Here is an 18,772-nt window from a genome sequence, read left to right as displayed (position 1 = left end):
CAGCGAAATAGAAAAAAAAATGCCGCACAACAAAGACACACATCCGTCTGGCGACGTCGAACACATTATACCCACAAATCGTACTCACATATATGAGTTATTATTATATCTGAACGGGTCTAGGGCCGTGGCATTCTATAACTATATCTCTGAGCAGTCTGATTGCTCCTCGAGTTTTATTTCGGAGTCTGCTTTATGGGCGAATGGCGCTTGCTTTGCTTTCTTTATGGATTTATTAACATAATTGAGGCAAAATATATAAATACCTTTATTTTTTGGGTTCTTTACAGGTTGTTAAAGTCTATGGGGGACAGATTTTAATTTACGACATCCAGATAGAGATGCATTAGAGTGTTTAGGGATGGATAGATTCTGTCATTGATAAAGATTGGGATTCAAAAAGGTATTCTTCGATGATTGGAAGATAAAGATGTTACAAGTATAAAGTATCTTGGAAAGGTTTTATTGGATTTTATATAATTTAAACAAGTTTTCAAACAAGTAAATAAATTTTCATAAAAATATTATGAAAAATAAATATTATCATAGATTGTTAAACTTAAAAATTCTTAAACAATGACTCCTCTTTATAAAATTAATAATTAGACTATTAATAAAAAATGTCTATGAATTTCTGGGATAAATTTAATAATATTCCACTTTCATTAAAATTCTATAAAAGGTATAAAATAAAATAATTTCGATAGTAATAGTTCCTTAGAGGTATTCTCAGCTATTTCCCTTTTAAAGAATATACAAGATTATGATAAACTATAATTTACAATGAATCTTTTTTTGAATGAAGATTACTTGAAGTTTATTAATTCCAATAATATTCTTAAACGTATTAGATACTATACTATCATAATATACGTAATATGATTAAAATACATAAGGTATTTCCGTTTTAAAGAATTTATTTTAACCAAAATTTAAAAAAGAACCCTTTTTTCGAATAAAGATTATTTAAAATACCACGATTCCCATGATTTTATTAAACCAAATATCATATTATTGCAAAATAATAAAATCTAATAATCCAATATAATCTCATAAATAAATGAATCCTTGATTGATCTCGAACCATGTTCTAGAATGGAGGATTACCATATGTTTACATACCTCACTTAGGGATTAGTCTTTTTGTGTGCCCCTAATGACTTCCAGGTAAAGTGATACCCTGTTACATGACTTGCCCGTGCCTGATAGAGAGATTTGAGCCCGAAACTCGTGAAACCCATATAGAGGACAGACCTACCCTTGCCCCAGGCCCAGCCCACGCAGTAAATTCCCCCGAATTGATGACGATTTGCGAAAAAAAAAGCGACGAGGCATAGGAAAAAATCTGGGCTGTGGCTGTCTAATTGTTGTGTGAACATTTTATGATCCCTACCGATGGGCAGGTCACCCAGAGGCCCACTGGCAACATCCCACCTTATAAGCCGTGTTTGGTGTCTCCGTGCAACCGTTACGTTGCGATCGGATCCTTAGAGTCCTGTCTGTTCGGGGCCGTCATAAAATCGCCTTTTGTACGCGGGCCCTTTCGATTGTTTTACAATTGTTTTGTCTTTTAGGGACATTAAGGGGTTTTTTGTTTGGACACGATCCCGAACCAGTTCTCTGGTCCCTGGTAGTCCACCGTTAATAAGTGAGTTTTAAGTATTGCCCGCGAGGACACTCGCGACTCGCGAGGCCAACTGCCTAGAAGGCTTCTGTTCCCAAATTTTCGGTTACAGGACCTCGGTTCTCGGTTCACATCCTTTGTGTCAGCTGCATTCATTTCTAATTATTTGACGCGACATTTGCCGTTTTATGATCACTCAGCGATCAATGAATACACTTTTTATAGATCTGCTCTTCAAAATTTCTGGAACTCGATGGGATTACTCAATCGGCGCGAGCTTAGGCCACCTTTGTTTGGGATTACAATTGGGATTAGCGAGGGAGTTATATTTTTTGGAATAAGGATTAACATAAATTCCAGTCCAATTCATACAGATTTTAACTGAAAATGTGATATGGTATAGGGATATAGGAAGATATTGGGATAACCAGAAAAAGTACAAACAACTTTTGGAAATTAAACTAATAAAGTAAATGGAATTTAATTCTTTTAAGAGTAAAATGAGATTTTTTATTCTAATTTTTATGGAAGCCGTATTTAAGTTCTAAGGAAGATATATATATTATGATATAGAAATATAGAAATATTTAAATTTTATATAGTTTTTGAATGAATTCAACTAAATATAAGGTTTAAAAAGTGATATAGTGTTTTGAAAAATACTTTTGAACAGAGATTTGAGGTAGAAATTTAATTTAAATAATGAAAATACTATACCTTCTTTAAGGATTCAAAGAGTTTAAGATTCAAAAGGCATGTCTTTTTTAATCCATTTCCAATATTAGAGATTTATTGTATTCCACAACACATTTATAAGGTTTCTATTTTACAATCTTTTACTTTTATTACAATCTGTTTTAACTGTATCGTGTAATATCGTTATCAAACTCTTTCCAATCTACAAAAACTTTTCATTCTTTTCCTGTAAGCCCTGGAATAGCATTTCCTCCGCTCTTATAATAGCAATTAGGGCTATAGCTTTATGGCTATAACTATGGCACTGTGACTATATATTGAAGCGCCCATATAAACTGAAATTGCTTGGCAAACATTAAATATCTGGACAATGGGGCACTATCCACACGATATGTGTACAAGTTATATGATTTATGTATATGGAGAATAAAACTCTTAAATCTGGTTGGTAAAACATTGATTGGCACTTTAGGGGGGGGACATTACAGATAAAGCCATGGCCAAAAAAAGCATTGAGAGGAAAGGAAACATAATTTTATTGCCACTAATTGCATAATGCATGCAGAAATGCAATTACTTAATTAGCCAAAGGCAATTGCAATTAAAGTACGTACAAATCGAAAGCTGGTCATAAAGGAAAAGGGGTTTTCTCTTGGCCAATATATTGCCAGGCTACCTGGCTGAAAGGGGCGTGGCTACCTGTCTACCGCCAGCCATTGTGGCCGGAAAAAAGAGACACACCGACCACCGATAGAGAGTCGTCTCGCTCGAACCCTATTCCAATATGGCGGCGGGCGCGAGAAAGGTGGTTGTTTTTGTTTGAGCCTCTCCTCCATGGTCGGTCGGGGGTTTATCTGTTTTGGTTGCTTTGGGTTTTTTTATCAGTCGACTTGGTTTTCTGTTCCAGTACGTTTTCGACTTGCGTACTGACCTGACGTCGCAACGCAACGGAATAAAATTTCAAAAATTAAACTCTAGTTTGAAAAGTCTAACAGTCAGTTTGAGCGCGGGAGTGTGTGCTAAGAAAAATATACTAAAGAGTGCTATCGATATCCGGTCTATGTGTGAGTGATAAGCTCGAAAAACCCCATCTCCAGACCAAGTGAATAACTGTATTAATTGACAAAGAAAAATAGAGGATTATTAAAAGCCCCCCCAACCGAAGACCCATGTCCAAAAAATGTTTTTCTAAAAAAACCTTGGAATAAGTCTATAAAAAGTGGAATTTTTTAATTAAACGGATTACGTAAGATAGGATTGTGAAGGAGGATTACTGATAGATTGGAGCTTGAAAGCTGATATAACCTCAAATCATGGTTTCGCATTATTACAATTCACTGCCTTACTCGCAAAAGCACACGGCCGCCAACCTGGCCTACGCCTCGGCGGCCAGTCAGCCCTGGAACTGGACACCCAACTACCATCACACGCCGCCGAATCATCAGTTCCTTGGAGAGGTGGACACATCCCATGCCGCTCATCATGCGGCGGCCGCCCATCAGATGTATTATAACTCCCATCACATGTTCCATTCGGCGGCGGCAGCCGGCGCTGGCGATTGGCATTCCCCGGCCTCCAGTACGGCGGATAACTTTGTCCAGAATGTGCCCACCTCGGCCCACCAGCTGATGCAGCAGCATCACCATCACTCCCATGCCGTGGCAGGTGGCGGTGGCTCTAGCAGTTCCGCCAGTTCCGGCAGCAGCAGCAGCGGAGGACCAGCAGGAGGAGGTGGTGGCGCCACCCAGTTGAACGAAACCAATAGCAGTTTGGGTGGTGGCAGTGGAGGATCCACCGAGACTGCTCCCTCCAACCACCAACAGCAGCACATCGCCGAGGGCCTGCCTTCCCCACCGATCACCGTCTCCGGATCCGAGATCTCCAGTCCCGGAGCACCCAATTCTGCTTCATCGCCGCATCATCACTTGGCCCATCATCTGAGTGCTGCTGCTGGCAACAACAACAACAATAGTCCTTCAACCCACAACAACAATAATAACAACAACAACAGTGTGAACAACAACAATAACAGGACATCGCCATCGAAGCCACAGTACTACGAGTGGATGAAGAAGCCCGCCTATCCAGCCCAACCACAACCAGGTGAGATTTTTATTAAAAGAAAGGGTTTTTTTTTATTTAAATAATTAATAATATAAGTAATAATTAGAAAGATAAAAGGATGTTATAATTTTTAGAAAAGTCTATTAGAAGTTCTAGAAGAGTTTGTGGTTTCTAGCTTTTTAAAGCAAACTATAGATCTCACATAAAAAAAGAAGGTATAATTTATTAAATAGATAGGAGGATGGTCTTCTTTTATAGAAAATTATAGTAAAAGTATTAGAAGACTTTGGGGTTTCTTGCTTTCTTAAACAAACTGTACATCTCTGATATAATATTGGTTTAAGAAAACTTAGGGAAGAGAAACTTATTCAATTTTATTAAATAGATAGTTGGATAGAAGGTTCGGATGGTCTTAGTTTATAGAAAAGTCTATTAGAAGTTAGTTTAGGGTTTCTAGTTTTCTAAAACTATAACTAAACTGTAACTAATCTAAAGTATAGATCTCTGAAAAAGAGAAAGAGCATATTTTATTAAATATATAGGAAATAGGTAGCATGGTCTAATTTTATTAAAAAAACTAAATTTATTAAAAACTATAGGTTTCACTGGTATCATGACCCTGAGCAATATCTCTTTCCTCTTAAAAGACTAAAAACTTATATAATTCCCTACCTTAATCTCTTATTAAACCTTTCTTAGTCATTTCCCCCCATATCGAGTGGGTTTTTTGGCCAAAAATCGTCTGACCTTCAATTAGTCGTACTTCGTTATTTTTACCTCTACTTTGGGTTTCTCCCGCATCCGCCTTGATACGGGTATATACGACATTCCATGATTCCATATACCTATACCCCCATATTCCCTGGCACAGTGCCAGTGCATTGTCTTTCTTTGAAGCTCGTGCTCTTCGCGCTTTCGAGTCTTCTTCCAGCTCTCCACCCAGTCTCTTTTTTGAAAATTTTATATGAAATCGCTTACCTGAGATGGATCCAAGTCAAATGGCCAATTAGCTCATAAAAATCAAATTCTGTTCAAGCTCCATTTTTATGATATTGAGTTGAGGTCGAGTGAGGGAGAGAGATCCCCTTGATTTATGGAGGGACTACTATACTATACTATACTTATATGTGTGTGCCCTTTTAGCTCCACTCGTGTGTATTTTGTTTGTTTGCCGCTGTCTCGGTTGATTCTATTGACTAATTTTGTATCATAAATCAATTTAACTATAAAACTTTATAAATGCTTTGATCAAGTTTTACTTTTTTTATGAAACAACTTAGAAAAATCTTAAAATTAAAAAGAAAAATTTATAAGAAAGGTAGAGAGTCTGCCTTTTTTTAAGAAATCTTATGTTTAAGAAAATATCTCACCCTAATTAACACTTTTTATATGTATTATAATTTCATATTAATTGCTAAATATTTTTCTGGAAAACCCCCACAATCACTTCGCAATTTTCTTCGTTTCTTGTTTACAATTTTTCCACACCTTTTCCACAACTGTGTGGTTTAAAAAACAAAAAAAAAAAAATTAAACAAGCAAAAGCAATGCAAATGTCAATTCAGAGACTCACAGAAACTCAACCCAACACACACCTGAACATATTTACGATTTATGACCCCGACGGAGAGCCCATGTCAAGAAGGAGAAGACGGTGAAAGAGCCGCTGCTCGACGATATCGACAATATCCCCGATATCCATTAAGCCCATAAAATCTGTTGGTATGCAATTAACGTTTATGGCCCACCGCCGCCCGTTGTCGCTTAATCCAACTGGTCAAGCCGACAAGGCAACTCAAGTTTGCTTTATTTATTATTCAAAGAGTTGTCGTCTGTTTTTTTCTCTCTCTTTATATATTTTTTTTGTATTTTTATTTTTTTAACCCCTTGAAACCTTTGAAATTATAATTTATGATTAACAAATATCATGAAAATTACATGCAACATTTGTCTTTATTTTCATTTCTCTTATTAGTTCCTTAAGTTCATCTTGAAATAATCCCAGCCATTACGGTATTCGAATGACTAATATTTGATTTTTTAATAGAATTATAAAAGCCCCCAAAAATTTTTGTTTTTGGGCCATGTTGCAGGGCACGTCAAAGAGCGGCCCACTTGAGTTTCTTTTTTTTTTTTTTTGGGGTGTGGCAATAAAACAGGCACCTCCACCTCCACCACCATCACCCGATCTTTCCGCCCTTCCTTTGGCCACAATTGTTAGACTTTTGTTTCAATGGCTGGTTGGATGGTTGGATGGCAGGTTTTGCGATTAGATTAGCGAGGGGAAATCAAATAAACGCCCGCCCTGTCAATAAGTCCTGGCTTCTCACACACCTCCACCACCACCACCCCTTTTTTCTGGTAAATGGTTACGAGTTCGAGTTCTATTTTCTGTTGCTTCAATAATGTATAGTACCAAGTGATAGGAAAACGTGGCCACAAAAAAAAAACCTCTTTTTTTTCGGTGTTATCTAAAACGTCAAAAGCATTGGGTTGATAAGCGATTCCGTTTGCGACGGGCATATTGATTAAAACAATATAGGGCCATAAACCAATAAAAATTAGTATTACTTCCAATAAAAACTAAATAGCGACATTTACGATCAAATCTATGCAATCATTATTAAAAGGCAAGAATTTTCAGACCAGTTTTGGGTCTATGATTCTAGGAAATAAAATATAGATTCCAAAATTCATTTAAAATCTAATGGAAATTAAAGAAAAAATATATCTTATAAGTTATAATTGAATTGCAATTTCTTTCTTAATTATTTATTATTTATTTGTATTATAATTTCTTTTATCTATCGACTGGGGAAGTTCTTACTGGAATTGTCTGTAGATTTTCAGCATTGGCTGTGTTGGGACATAAAAACCTAATGCCACCTGACACATTGAGATTTAATGTGTCAATATGCACAGAAAATTTATATCTAGTCACATAAATAATAGAATAGAGAACTAGAGAGAAAGAGGCATGGATTTTTATTATTTCTATTGTATCTCGCAGATACGCGGATAGGATACATTACTGGGTTGATGTTTTTGGTGGGCTAGGGCCTAGGCCTCCCCGAGATAAGCCATTAAAAATGGCCACTATCCCCAGTCGAACTATGAGTTCTATGGCTCGTTTCTATTCCTATTTTTTTTATCAGTACTATCAATGTTTACCGATGACATTTACCCTTCCAGTTACACACTGCCAGCCATGTGTCAAAAATGAAGTCAAATTTTGTTTCGGACTGTGATCTATATGGAGTGCGTTCGTTTCCGTTGATTGACATGGCGGGATTAGCATAGTTTGCCTCGAACTCCGTCTCTCTCACTAAACAGCCGGCTGTCTCTTTCGATTTGTCACGGACTTGTTACCATTGTGTCATTTACTTTGGGCTTAGTTGTCCAAATAGAGAAACAAAAATCATGTTTGGGTTTTTCTCTGCTATTTGTATTGGCTTTCGATATTGGTAATAACCAGAATATATATATTTTTTTGTGTCTTGTTGCTGCCAAAGCCCCGGGGCATACATGTGTATTTCTATTTGTATAGGTTGTGTTCAATATACGATATTTTTGATATACCATTCGGAGGTGTATCGAGTTTGTAGTGGAGGCGCCCCGGGATTCCGAGTGCTTATTTTGGGGTTACGGCAAGCTTACTTGCTTGGGTGATAAATTAAAATATGTAGGAACTTGAAATGGTCTTAAAAAATGGTTAAAAGAGAAGGCAGTTCCTTTATTTTTGATAGTTTAAATATATTTTTAAGAGTTTGTAGTTCCATAGTTCTACGTTTTATGAGTTACAGGACTATATCCGGTCAAAATTGGTTGTAATTTTTTAAAACAGTTCAGAAAAGTATAGACTGGAAGCCTTTTATTTTTTATAAGTTTCTTTCAAAAGAGATCCTTTTTGTTTATCCTTATTTTTAATGAAATTTTGAAACTATCTATATTTTCTATTATTTTTATACTTAGTCCTGCCCCAATCAAGAGATATTATAAATTACAAAGCACGTTTCCTGTTCAGCCATAAACCATAATACCATAATGAACGAGAAGTGCCAGCCAGTTGGAGCTCTCTGCCATATAGTCTCTCCCCATATATTCCATATCTCTGAGACCCCAGAGTTGGCAAGTTGGCCAAGTGACATCCAAATCCGATTGTCAATCAAAATGATCCCTGATCGATGATGGGTGGGATGACACCTGCCCAAGTCCCAGGCCCCAAATGTCTAGCGGGGGTGCCCGGAATGCCAAAAGCAAAAAATCAGATTCTGTTTCTGATTTCGAGTTGTTTGGGGCGATTCTTTTTATGAGGCGACTACATTTACGATACGGTAGCAAAAATAAAAGACGGAAAGAAAGATTTGCAATTCCCACCATATACTCGCTAGTCGTCGTTGGCCCCGTTGTTAATCGCTTAACAATACAATAAAGTAGCAATAATTATAAAAAACTAAATTAAATGACCCATAACCATGAATGAATGAGAATATATACGATTGCCATATTTGTGATTTTTATGCCCGACTTTGATTAGGATGATTAAATGCTTGATGAGCTTGATGAGGATTACTTGTTTTTTTTTTTTTTTGGATTGCCATTCCTCCAGTAATATATTTCTCTCTAAGCAAGTATAGTATATACTTGTATATTTTCCCCAAAAACCCAGCCCCCCCTGATTTTTTGTTTGCGATTGCAACACATTTGCTCAGTTTCACCTCAGAGTTTAAACAAATATTGTTGCACACTGACCCTAACTGGCAAGAGGCCCCATCTAGAGATAAGAGGGACTGGATTGGACTACTACTACTACCCTAGAAAATTTATAGTTTTGCCTCCTCGGCCAGAGCTGTAAGAATTTATTGCATATTATTTTGTTTAATAGTTTTATGAAGCAAAGCAAATTTACTTTCAATTATGTGGGCTTCCAGTGGGCTTACAAATATTTATTGAATTTCTGCTCTAGAAATATGGTTTTTAGATAAAAACAAATAGTTTTAATTGGACAAACAAGGAAGTTAATATGATTTATGATGAGTATTATTATTATAAACTAACAATCTTATAAACTTTTAACGCAGACCTGTGCAGCTCCCCCAACTTGGAGGATCTGAGTGAATTATTGGACTCGAGCGGTAGGATGTGGATTCATTTTACTGAATTTCCTTCTTCACGTTAACTTTAGCATGTTAACTTAACTATTTTTTTTGTCTTAATTTCATTCGCAACCTAATGCCATTTTTGTGTTTTCTGCTGCATGCAATTATTTTGGGGTATATTACTATAAAAGTGCCTCTACCTAGCCCTTCTCTATATCATATAATCATAAATTTTATTGCATGCATCGTCGCTGTTCGTTGTGGCGAATAATTAACGAACATTTGAAACAAAATTTTGTTGTTTTGTTGGCCCAAAGAATCTCTGGGCCCTGGTAATTTTCCCTGCATTTTTCTATTGCCTGACTTGGAGTATTTATGGTTTTAATGGCGACTCATTCAGGCCATAAGCAGCCTACATTTTTTTTTTGTGGCCCGATGGCTGCCATTTTCTCCTGCCATCTCTGTCATGGCTCAGACCATCTCGCTTCCGCTGCCAACCTTTTTTTTCTTTCTCGGTTTAAGCCATAAATAAAACGAGCTCTCTGTGAGTCAGGCTTGGCATTAAAATTGGAGATGGAGATGGAAATGGAGTGGGGGTTCGGAGCCATCGCTGCCATTGGCGTGCCATGAGGCAACCCCTTTTTTTCATGTAGAGCCTCCCTCCTCTCACCCCTGGGCAGCTGGTTGCGTGCCACACATATATATATATATACAGTATATATATATCTGAACACGTACGAGCGGCATTCGTTTGTTGCACGCGATCTGATAATATTATTATTTTTTCCCTCCATCTCGTGGCATTTTTTTTATAAAGCCTGCGTGCCATGGGCGCGGTCTGATGGTGGGGATATGGGGGCATGCTTGGTAACTGGGAGTGGTCTCCCAGAATGGGGGGAAAAAGCCACAGAACCAGAGAAAGAACTCACATTTGCATATGTCTGCATGTCATATAAAGTGTTTGCATGTCGCATGTTTCATGTAGATGGTGGCCATTTTGAATAAATTCTAGTTGAATACTAGTTTGAATTCAAAACTATACTTCAGGCTACAGATAGATATAACTACTTATTCCATTTAAATCTTACTATATATCCAAGCAAATATACAGTCTTATAAATTACTTGTAACAATTCCCTTGGCCAACAAAGAGACAGACATTGTTAGCCTAATTTATAAGCCCACAAATATAGTAACCCCTTTACCACATCTTATCCCCGAAAGACCGGAAACCGTAGGCCTTTTGGTTGCCCAGAAACGCTCAGAAAAAGGCAAAAATAAACGTCAAATCGAATCAAATGATTTTATGATGTAATTTGAGCTAATATTTACGATATAAGAGCAGCTAAAACAGCAGCAAAATGCCAAATAAATGTTATTGTTATATTGTCGCTTGGGTGGTGAGAGACAAACATATAAACCCGAATACCCATCCACCCAAAACCATTTATGATGCTGGAACCGAGATGCCAAAAACAAACTTGTGCAAAAAAAATACAGAAAGAAAATCCAAATAATTTCCCAAAAAGAGAAAACAAGGAAAACTTCACAAGAGAGTGGGTGGGTGGTTGTGGAAAAGTCAAGTGTTGGAACAAATCTCTGGGGTGTCATTGATGAAATTGCTCTTTCCATTCGCTTGCCGAGGACTTCCACAAAACTTTCGCTTTAAGCTTTAATCTCTGGCCACAAAACACAAAAACGTTTAAATTCGGAACAGAGCTAGCTTATGGCGTCAGGTAATAAATGTTTCCCAGAAGATTTTCCATCCCGAACTGAACACTCAGTGACAAATTAACGCACAGCGGGGTGGGAAAAAACCCCTCTAGTCACCCCTCTGGAGTATCAGGATAGTAATATATACATAACATCTGAAGACCCGCCACCTCTGACCACCGTAACTAACCGCAACTGGAACTGTGACATTTAACTACTCCTTGGTGTCCTTGGTCACTGATTTTTTCGTACCATTTTTTCCCCAGGGGGTGGACCACATAATTGGCCAACAATCAACAGCTGTTCTAATGGGCAGAAGACAAGACAAGGCCTCAACCTGATATTATTTATGGCCTAAATGATCTTTACATTTGCTCTATTTCTGTTGTGTTTGATATTAGAGAAACCCATTTGCCATGGTGGGCTTTTCAGTGTTTAAACAATTTTACTTTGTCGGCAAAAGAAGTTAAAGAACTCGGTAGTAGGATTGTTTGGATTTCAAAGAGCATTATTAAATGCACTGAGAGAGTTTCAATTCTTCTTTAAAGTGTAATATTTTAGGAATTTTAACTAAAAGTATTAATTTCTTAAATTCCCAACATCATAATAGTATTGAAATTGCAAATAATTCCATTTAAAAACTATCTTGCTTTGTAATAAATTTCGCACAGTGACATATTCTTCAACTAGAATCAATATAGAAACCGCAGAAACCAATCAGACCATAAAACCCCATCCATGAAAACCATTTCTACCCACTCGATGAGTGAAGAACAACCATTAAAGCTTATCTGAACAAATGTACAACGATTTCCATCCCTCCGACGGTGTCCACCGGAGTTTGTAACTCCAACGATATTGATACAGACCTCAACTGGGATTAGGATAGTGCGTATGGTCTACACCTAAGTTGGAATATATTTCCTTTTAGAACTTTGCCGACGGTCTGGAAAAAAAGCCAACTAACTAATCTATCATTACGGACAGGGGGGCGAGATATACAAACAAGCGACAGTTCAAAATCAAACTTTCAATTAGGGGCTCGTTCGTCTGTCTGCCAGCAAGCCCTTGGATATCGGAGTAGTGCCCATATAGAGGCAGTATACCTATATCGTGTAGAAGAACCACCCATTCGATATAAATTATGAAGTGTTCACGCATGAAGCGAGGGACCCCAGTGACAAAGTCATAAAAAAATGTCACACCTTGACGCACAATTTTTATTTAATTGCTAATAAAATACGCTTATATATTTGTATGCCTAAAGCCGGGCAATATATATATTTTTTCTCTGTATGATGTATGAATATCACTCCCCCAAAAAATATATATCAAACAGATTTCTAAAAGTAATTATTTGCCAAAGTGACGGTGATTTTTTTACCTCATTACTCTCCTCCGTTTGCGGTTGTTTTTTTTGCCATTCATTCACAATCTTATCTACTGGGTGGGGGAAGAAAATACAGATCTTAGAAAGATCTTAGGTGTTTCAGACAATGGAATTAGAATTCCAGCTCAACTTGATCCACATTCATGGGGTTTTGTCTTGGCCTGGTTTATGATTGTAATAAAACACTCAGTACAGCCGGGATAGTAACTTTATAGTTGGTTGTACCGGTATAATACGTGTACGATTTATTAGATTATGGCCGTGAAGGTCAGTGGTGGCAGGCAGCACTCGTGAACTGAAACCACCTTATCCACCCACCATACAGTGCCTGAACACCCGGCAGAGCGTGTGCTCTAATTCTGTGCGGATTTTCTGTTGTTTGTCCAACGTTTCAGGTGTGAGAAATTGGAACCTCCAAGTGGTAACCAGATAAAGATAGAGTCTCTCCTGTGTGTGTTTGGATTCTTTTTTTTTTTTTTAGATATAGAGAGATAACCCCAATGTGGTGCAGCTTCTTGGAGGCTGTGGCTAAAAAGTGGTAGAAAATAGGTTGCAAAGAAAAGGGAGCTGTTAGATATACTAGGGATATTTTTCAAAAGGTTAATATTAAATATTCAGATTAATTATTCAGAAAATTTGTTTAACCTTTGTTTTAACTTTTTTAATTTATTTCGCATTGTTTTAAAAAATCATAGAAGCTGGAAACCTGCTTACCAAGTCATCAAATTAAAATACAGTTCAAGGTTTATACATTTTATACTTTACGTAATGATCATAAAACTTTAAAAGAAACTTCATTCTTAGTCATAGTTTTTACCTCAGATTGCGAAATCATTTGAAAATATGTTTTATTTTCTACAATTTACTCAGTAAATCCCCAAATCTGATAATATTGTTGTTTTAATTTAGCCATATTTGTGCACTTCCTCAAATCCGTCAAGTCTGTCTAAACAAGTTATAGTAGGTTGGATTGTTCTGGGAGTCAAGACCAGACCACTTTATCAGTAGACACTCTCGAGGGCCCCAAAGACCCACACGCGCTACAAGATTTTTCACTTTTCTACAAAAATACAAAAATACAAACAAAAAAAATGGCAAAGTAGACTGAAAATTGTAGATTTATTATGTGAAGCAAAAAGCAGTACATAGATTATGAGGGTCTTAAGAATTAGACTCATTTTTGAGCTATTCTTTGGGAGGGCGATTGCCACATTTGACTAAGCAAACGGGGAGCAAGAGCGAAGGCAATAAATTCACGTCTAAACAAAGTGTAAAAAACAAATAAAAGAGTGAGAGATAAGGGGGCCAAAAGGAACGGTTTAATGGGATTTGGATGTGAGGTAGAAGAATGAGAAAAAGATTTTAGAATTTTTCAAAATAAAAGGTGATTTTTGAGATGACATAAAAGGGTTTAAAATTATAATTTCCTTTCTTAAAACTACTCTTTCTTGTTATTTCTATAAAAAATATTAAAAATATAGGATTATATAAGAAGATATATATATTTTACTTATGCAGAGCATCTTGAGTTCTTTAACACCTACACTTTGCACTTGGTTTATCCATTTCTTTTGGTTGAACTTTATCATCTGTGAAAATATTTGTTTGTTTGCATATTTACCCAATTTTAATTGTGAGAACACTACAGTACATAAAAAATTAGAGCAAAATCCTCAGCACGGAATGTTTGTTTGTTTTAAAAAAAAAAATAAATAAAATTTTTGGAGTGGAGTGGATTTATCACGTAGCCAGTCTGTGCCACGATCCCGTGGCCTTTTTCATGCCTTGTGGGTTTCTATTTTCTTCTGGGTGTGCTTAACGTATGTATGTTTTTCTTGTTCTGTCATTTATTTGAATTTTGATTGACTAATTGCGCAGCTCAGCGCCAGGTACCTTTAGATGCCCTCCATATCCTACCCCCAGTTAGGTCGGCTCTTTGTGAATTATTTTTCATGTTTACCGCTTCGACTTTGGGTGGCTTGGCTCCAATCTTCTAGTATCTGGATGGATGGATGGGATGTATATCGTCATCAGCGTATTGCGTGTGACAGCTTTCTATGGCTATCATAATTTAAATATTGTCATCTATTATAAAGAGATGAGCTCGTTGCCATGTTTGTCCGCCTGACGCCGCCAGTCACTCCCATGGCTGACACCCATTTCAGGCTGCTGGCAACTGTTGGCAAGCTGCTAACTTGGCCAAGAGTCATGGCCCTCTGACGACAAAAGTCTTGCACATGATCTTGTGATTTTGGACAGGGTTTTGATAATATTATTAGCATGTATAGAGTTTAAATTTTCTAATCCTAAGATTCCAAGCATGTTTTTAATTTATTTAATTATATTTCCAATTAAAAAACCTATTATTAATTAAATATTATTTAATTTTTTAGGTAAAACCCGCACCAAGGACAAATACCGAGTGGTTTACACCGACTTCCAGCGTTTGGAACTGGAGAAGGAGTACTGCACATCCCGTTACATCACCATCCGGCGCAAAAGCGAACTGGCTCAGACCCTCTCCCTGTCCGAGCGGCAGGTGAAGATCTGGTTCCAGAACCGACGGGCCAAGGAGCGCAAACAGAACAAGAAGGGCAGCGATCCGAATGTAATGGGCGTGGGAGTGCAGCACACGGACTATAGCCAGCTGCTGGACGCCAAGGCTAAGCTGGAGCCGGGCCTGCATCTGCCCCATTCGCTGGCCCACTCAATGAACCCGATGGCGATGAACATACCGGCCATGAGACTCCATCCGCATCTGGCCGCCCACAGTCATTCGCTGGCGGCGGCGGCGGCGCACTCGCATCAGCTGCAGCAGCAGCACAGCGCCCAAATGTCCGCTGCAGCGGCGGTGGGTACGCTATCGATGTGACCCGATCCCTGCTATGGGAACAGCTTGAGCAACGATAACCACGGCAGTGTCGGCTACATGGAGGCCATTGGGGAGAGCAACTGCAGCGCCTACAGTGCTCCAGCTCTCTCAGCGGAATTGGCTTAACCCTTAGGTCGCGCAGTCAGACTGTGGCGACCCCGTGAACCGAAGGGTAGTAGTAGTATGTAGTAGTCGTGGTAGAGAAGTAAAATGAAAGAAAAATGGATCCCAAGAGCATTTGGCGCCAGCGTGGCCCCTTGAATATTGCACGTTGTTAATTTTTGTGATTGTATATTCCTGGTTTCATCACGCTGCTGCCTAACAGCTCCAACACAAACAGTTCAGCATGTATTATGTTTGTTTTTTTGTTCAATGTAATTTAAAGTAAATGTTTAAATTGTAAGCCCTTAGTTGTAAGTTGCCCAGGAACACAAAACAAAAAACGATTTAAAACCCAACCGTCCCACAAAATTAACAAGCAGCGAGTTTCACAAAAAACTTCACATTATTTAGGAAACAAGCGATTAATTTTAAATTAAAAATTGATTCTTCATCCCGTGTAAATATCCACAAAAAAAAAAATGTGTTTAACGTTTATTACTTTTATATATCGTAATAACAATTAGCCTTAATATCTTATCTAGCTGTACTGAATGTAAATGTAATTCATAAATCGAGCACAAAAGCAAAATTAAAATATATATATTATTAATAAATAATTTAAATGTGTTTTTGCCAATTATTTTAGCATGTTCGTATGACTTCTTTAGTTCAATTATGAGGGCAATTAATTTATAACTTGTGTATATGTGCTTAGCTATTTAAAGTTCAAATAAACAACCACAAAAAAAAAATATGAACAAAAAAATGAAAAGCAATTGAAGGGTCTTCTTATTCATCGGTGGGGCTAATAAGGGTTAATTATTCACAGCTACGCTCCACCTACCAGCAACAACAACAACCACAAGACGTCAATCAATTATTTGGCTCTCCTCTTTGCCCACGCCTTCGCCTTCGCGTTTTCCCATTCTAGCCATTACGATAGCGCTGGTAATAGTGTTGGCTCGCTTGCACTCACGCCATTGGCTAGTGGGTTTGTTTAAATTTTAATAAAAATTGCTAATTAATTACAATTCTGCAACAATTTTTTACAATTTTCTTTATGTTTTAATATTATGCAATTTTTTATAAAATTATTATTAAAGGTATCTTAAAATTGTCAAGAGTGTATTCTCTTTGTAAAATTGCGTATCCGCCACGTTTCTTCAATTAATTTTCATTGTTTTATCATTTTTAAGGAAACTACAGAAATATTAAATAATCTATAATTAATTTTTCAAGTTTTTTCAATATTAGAAACTTGTTCTAAAGTGTAGTTTCATTAAATATAAAACAATAACATTTTTAAATACCAAATTCGGTCTAAACAAATAATATTTAAAGCATACATTCTGGGGCTAACATTCAAGGCAAACACATGTGTGCCTTAGTTTTCTTTTTAAATTTAAATAAATAGAATTTAGTACTATAGGGATCAAAATTTTAAAATATAAAGATTTAAAGAAATAATCAGTATGAAGAAAGAATTGTGAATGCTTTTTTAAATGTTTTCTGAAGCATTTTTTTAATGGTTTTCGTTCTTAAAAATAATACTAAAATGTAAAAGGGTTTAATTAACAATATTTTCCACAAAGTTAGTTAACTATTTTCTCAAAAATCTTATAAAAGAACAAAAATATAATATTTTTTTTTAGGAAATTTATAAAAAAACCTTTTAAACAACCAATATTTATTTGAACCAAGTCGAGTAGCAAGTGAAGCCCTATAGATCAGCGCTACCACGAGTCCTATTCAGTCATATTCAAAGTTCAACTTTAACATTGTTAACCAACAATACGATTGAAATATAGCCAATAAATAATGAATTCAAATGAAATCCCAGCTAAGCCATATGCAGTGCAAGGGAACAAACCCATTCACTTCGGCGCCGTCACAACAAACAAGCCGATCGATCTCGAGTGCCAGACGATAGGAGTATATATGTACTATATAGTACCTACACATCTAGCACTTGAAGGAATACTATAGTGGACTAGTGCTAGCCGACTCCGGTGACTCTTGAGAGGGGTTGATTTATTGGGAGAGCGATTGGCAGAATCGGAAATGTCAAAGCAGGGCCTCTGGGAAAATATACAACCTGTCCAGATTTTGATATAACGAATTACCAACTCGGTCTAGAAGCGTGACCGAATCGAATGGAAAACGTTTTCAGATTAAAACAGTGTACGTTTTTTTTCTTTTTGAGCTGTTTGAGTTTGAAAATATTTTGACTTTTATGTAAGACAAGATGCAAAATAACCCACGGAGACACAACAAAAATAAAATAAATAAAAATAAAACTGAAACAGATATCCAGCGATAAAGGAAGTGAACGACGTTTTCACACCTACACGCTAAAAAAAATAAAGAAGATATACCAAATTGGAAGAGGAGTTGCAGTGTGTGTTTGCATTTGTTTCTGTTTCGGTTGTATCTGTTACGCCAAATGCACATGTCGAGAGATCCGCAGATACATATACTATATTGCCCCGAGATCCGATTTTTGTGGAACTGGCCGACCTCAACTCGTTCCTCAAACCCCCTTTTGATTGCATTATGGTCGCTGCCCTTTGGTCAGCCTGGCGTAACGAAAATGTTTTTTTGACTTTTGCCGACAAAACACCGCACATCGCATTCAGTGTGTGTTGCCTTTTTAGTTATTTTTCTTGGCTACTGCATTACACATGCCGCTGCCAAAATTCGCCGAATTCACGGCTTATGTTTTCTTGTTAGCCTCCTGACCCAGGGACGGCCATCTTTTTCCGCTTCTGCACCCTGACATTCTCAAAAATGGATAAAATGCATCACAAATGGGCACATCTCTTACTCAGTGGCTTGATTTATGGCCCCCAAGTATCTGGTTTCTTGAGAAGGCAGTTGGCCAATAGAGGAATGGGGTTGGACGGTAGAAGGGGGGCTATAAAGTGTGCAGAGCGATCTCTCTCAGATCACTCACGAACGGGATATAACTTTTATGGCCGGCATGCACAGAGAAAATTAAAGGTTTTCTTAAAAAACAAATTATTTACATGTATCCAATGGATAGCATTTAAGAAATGAAACATTAAGTCACTTCCATTACTATATTTTAAAGTATAAAAAAATACCTCTCTGTGTACCCATCAATGGTTGCTAATAGCGTCCAGAGCAGTTTCCCTCGTCTCCTTCAGCCAGCTCCAACCCTCTTCCTGGTATCTTAATTGGCACCCATGGGA

General features: G+C 37.2%; 1 protein-coding gene across 1 annotated transcript; it reads left to right on the top strand.

Annotated features, from left to right (window-relative positions):
* Positions 1–3,181: 3,181 nt before the first annotated feature.
* Positions 3,182–16,245, top strand: LOC6498167 (homeotic protein caudal). Its single transcript, XM_001962185.4, has 2 exons — positions 3,182–4,423; positions 14,980–16,245. The coding sequence occupies exons 1-2, from the start codon at positions 3,634–3,636 to the stop codon at positions 15,456–15,458; spliced, it is 1,269 nt and encodes a 422-aa protein (XP_001962221.2). The 5' UTR covers positions 3,182–3,633; the 3' UTR covers positions 15,459–16,245.
* The last annotated feature ends 2,527 nt before the right edge of the window (positions 16,246–18,772 follow it).

This window comes from Drosophila ananassae, chromosome 3R, assembly GCF_017639315.1.
Source record: "Drosophila ananassae strain 14024-0371.13 chromosome 3R, ASM1763931v2, whole genome shotgun sequence".
NCBI classification, from domain to species: domain Eukaryota; kingdom Metazoa; phylum Arthropoda; class Insecta; order Diptera; family Drosophilidae; genus Drosophila; species Drosophila ananassae.
This window is presented reverse-complemented; position numbering and strand designations above follow the sequence as displayed.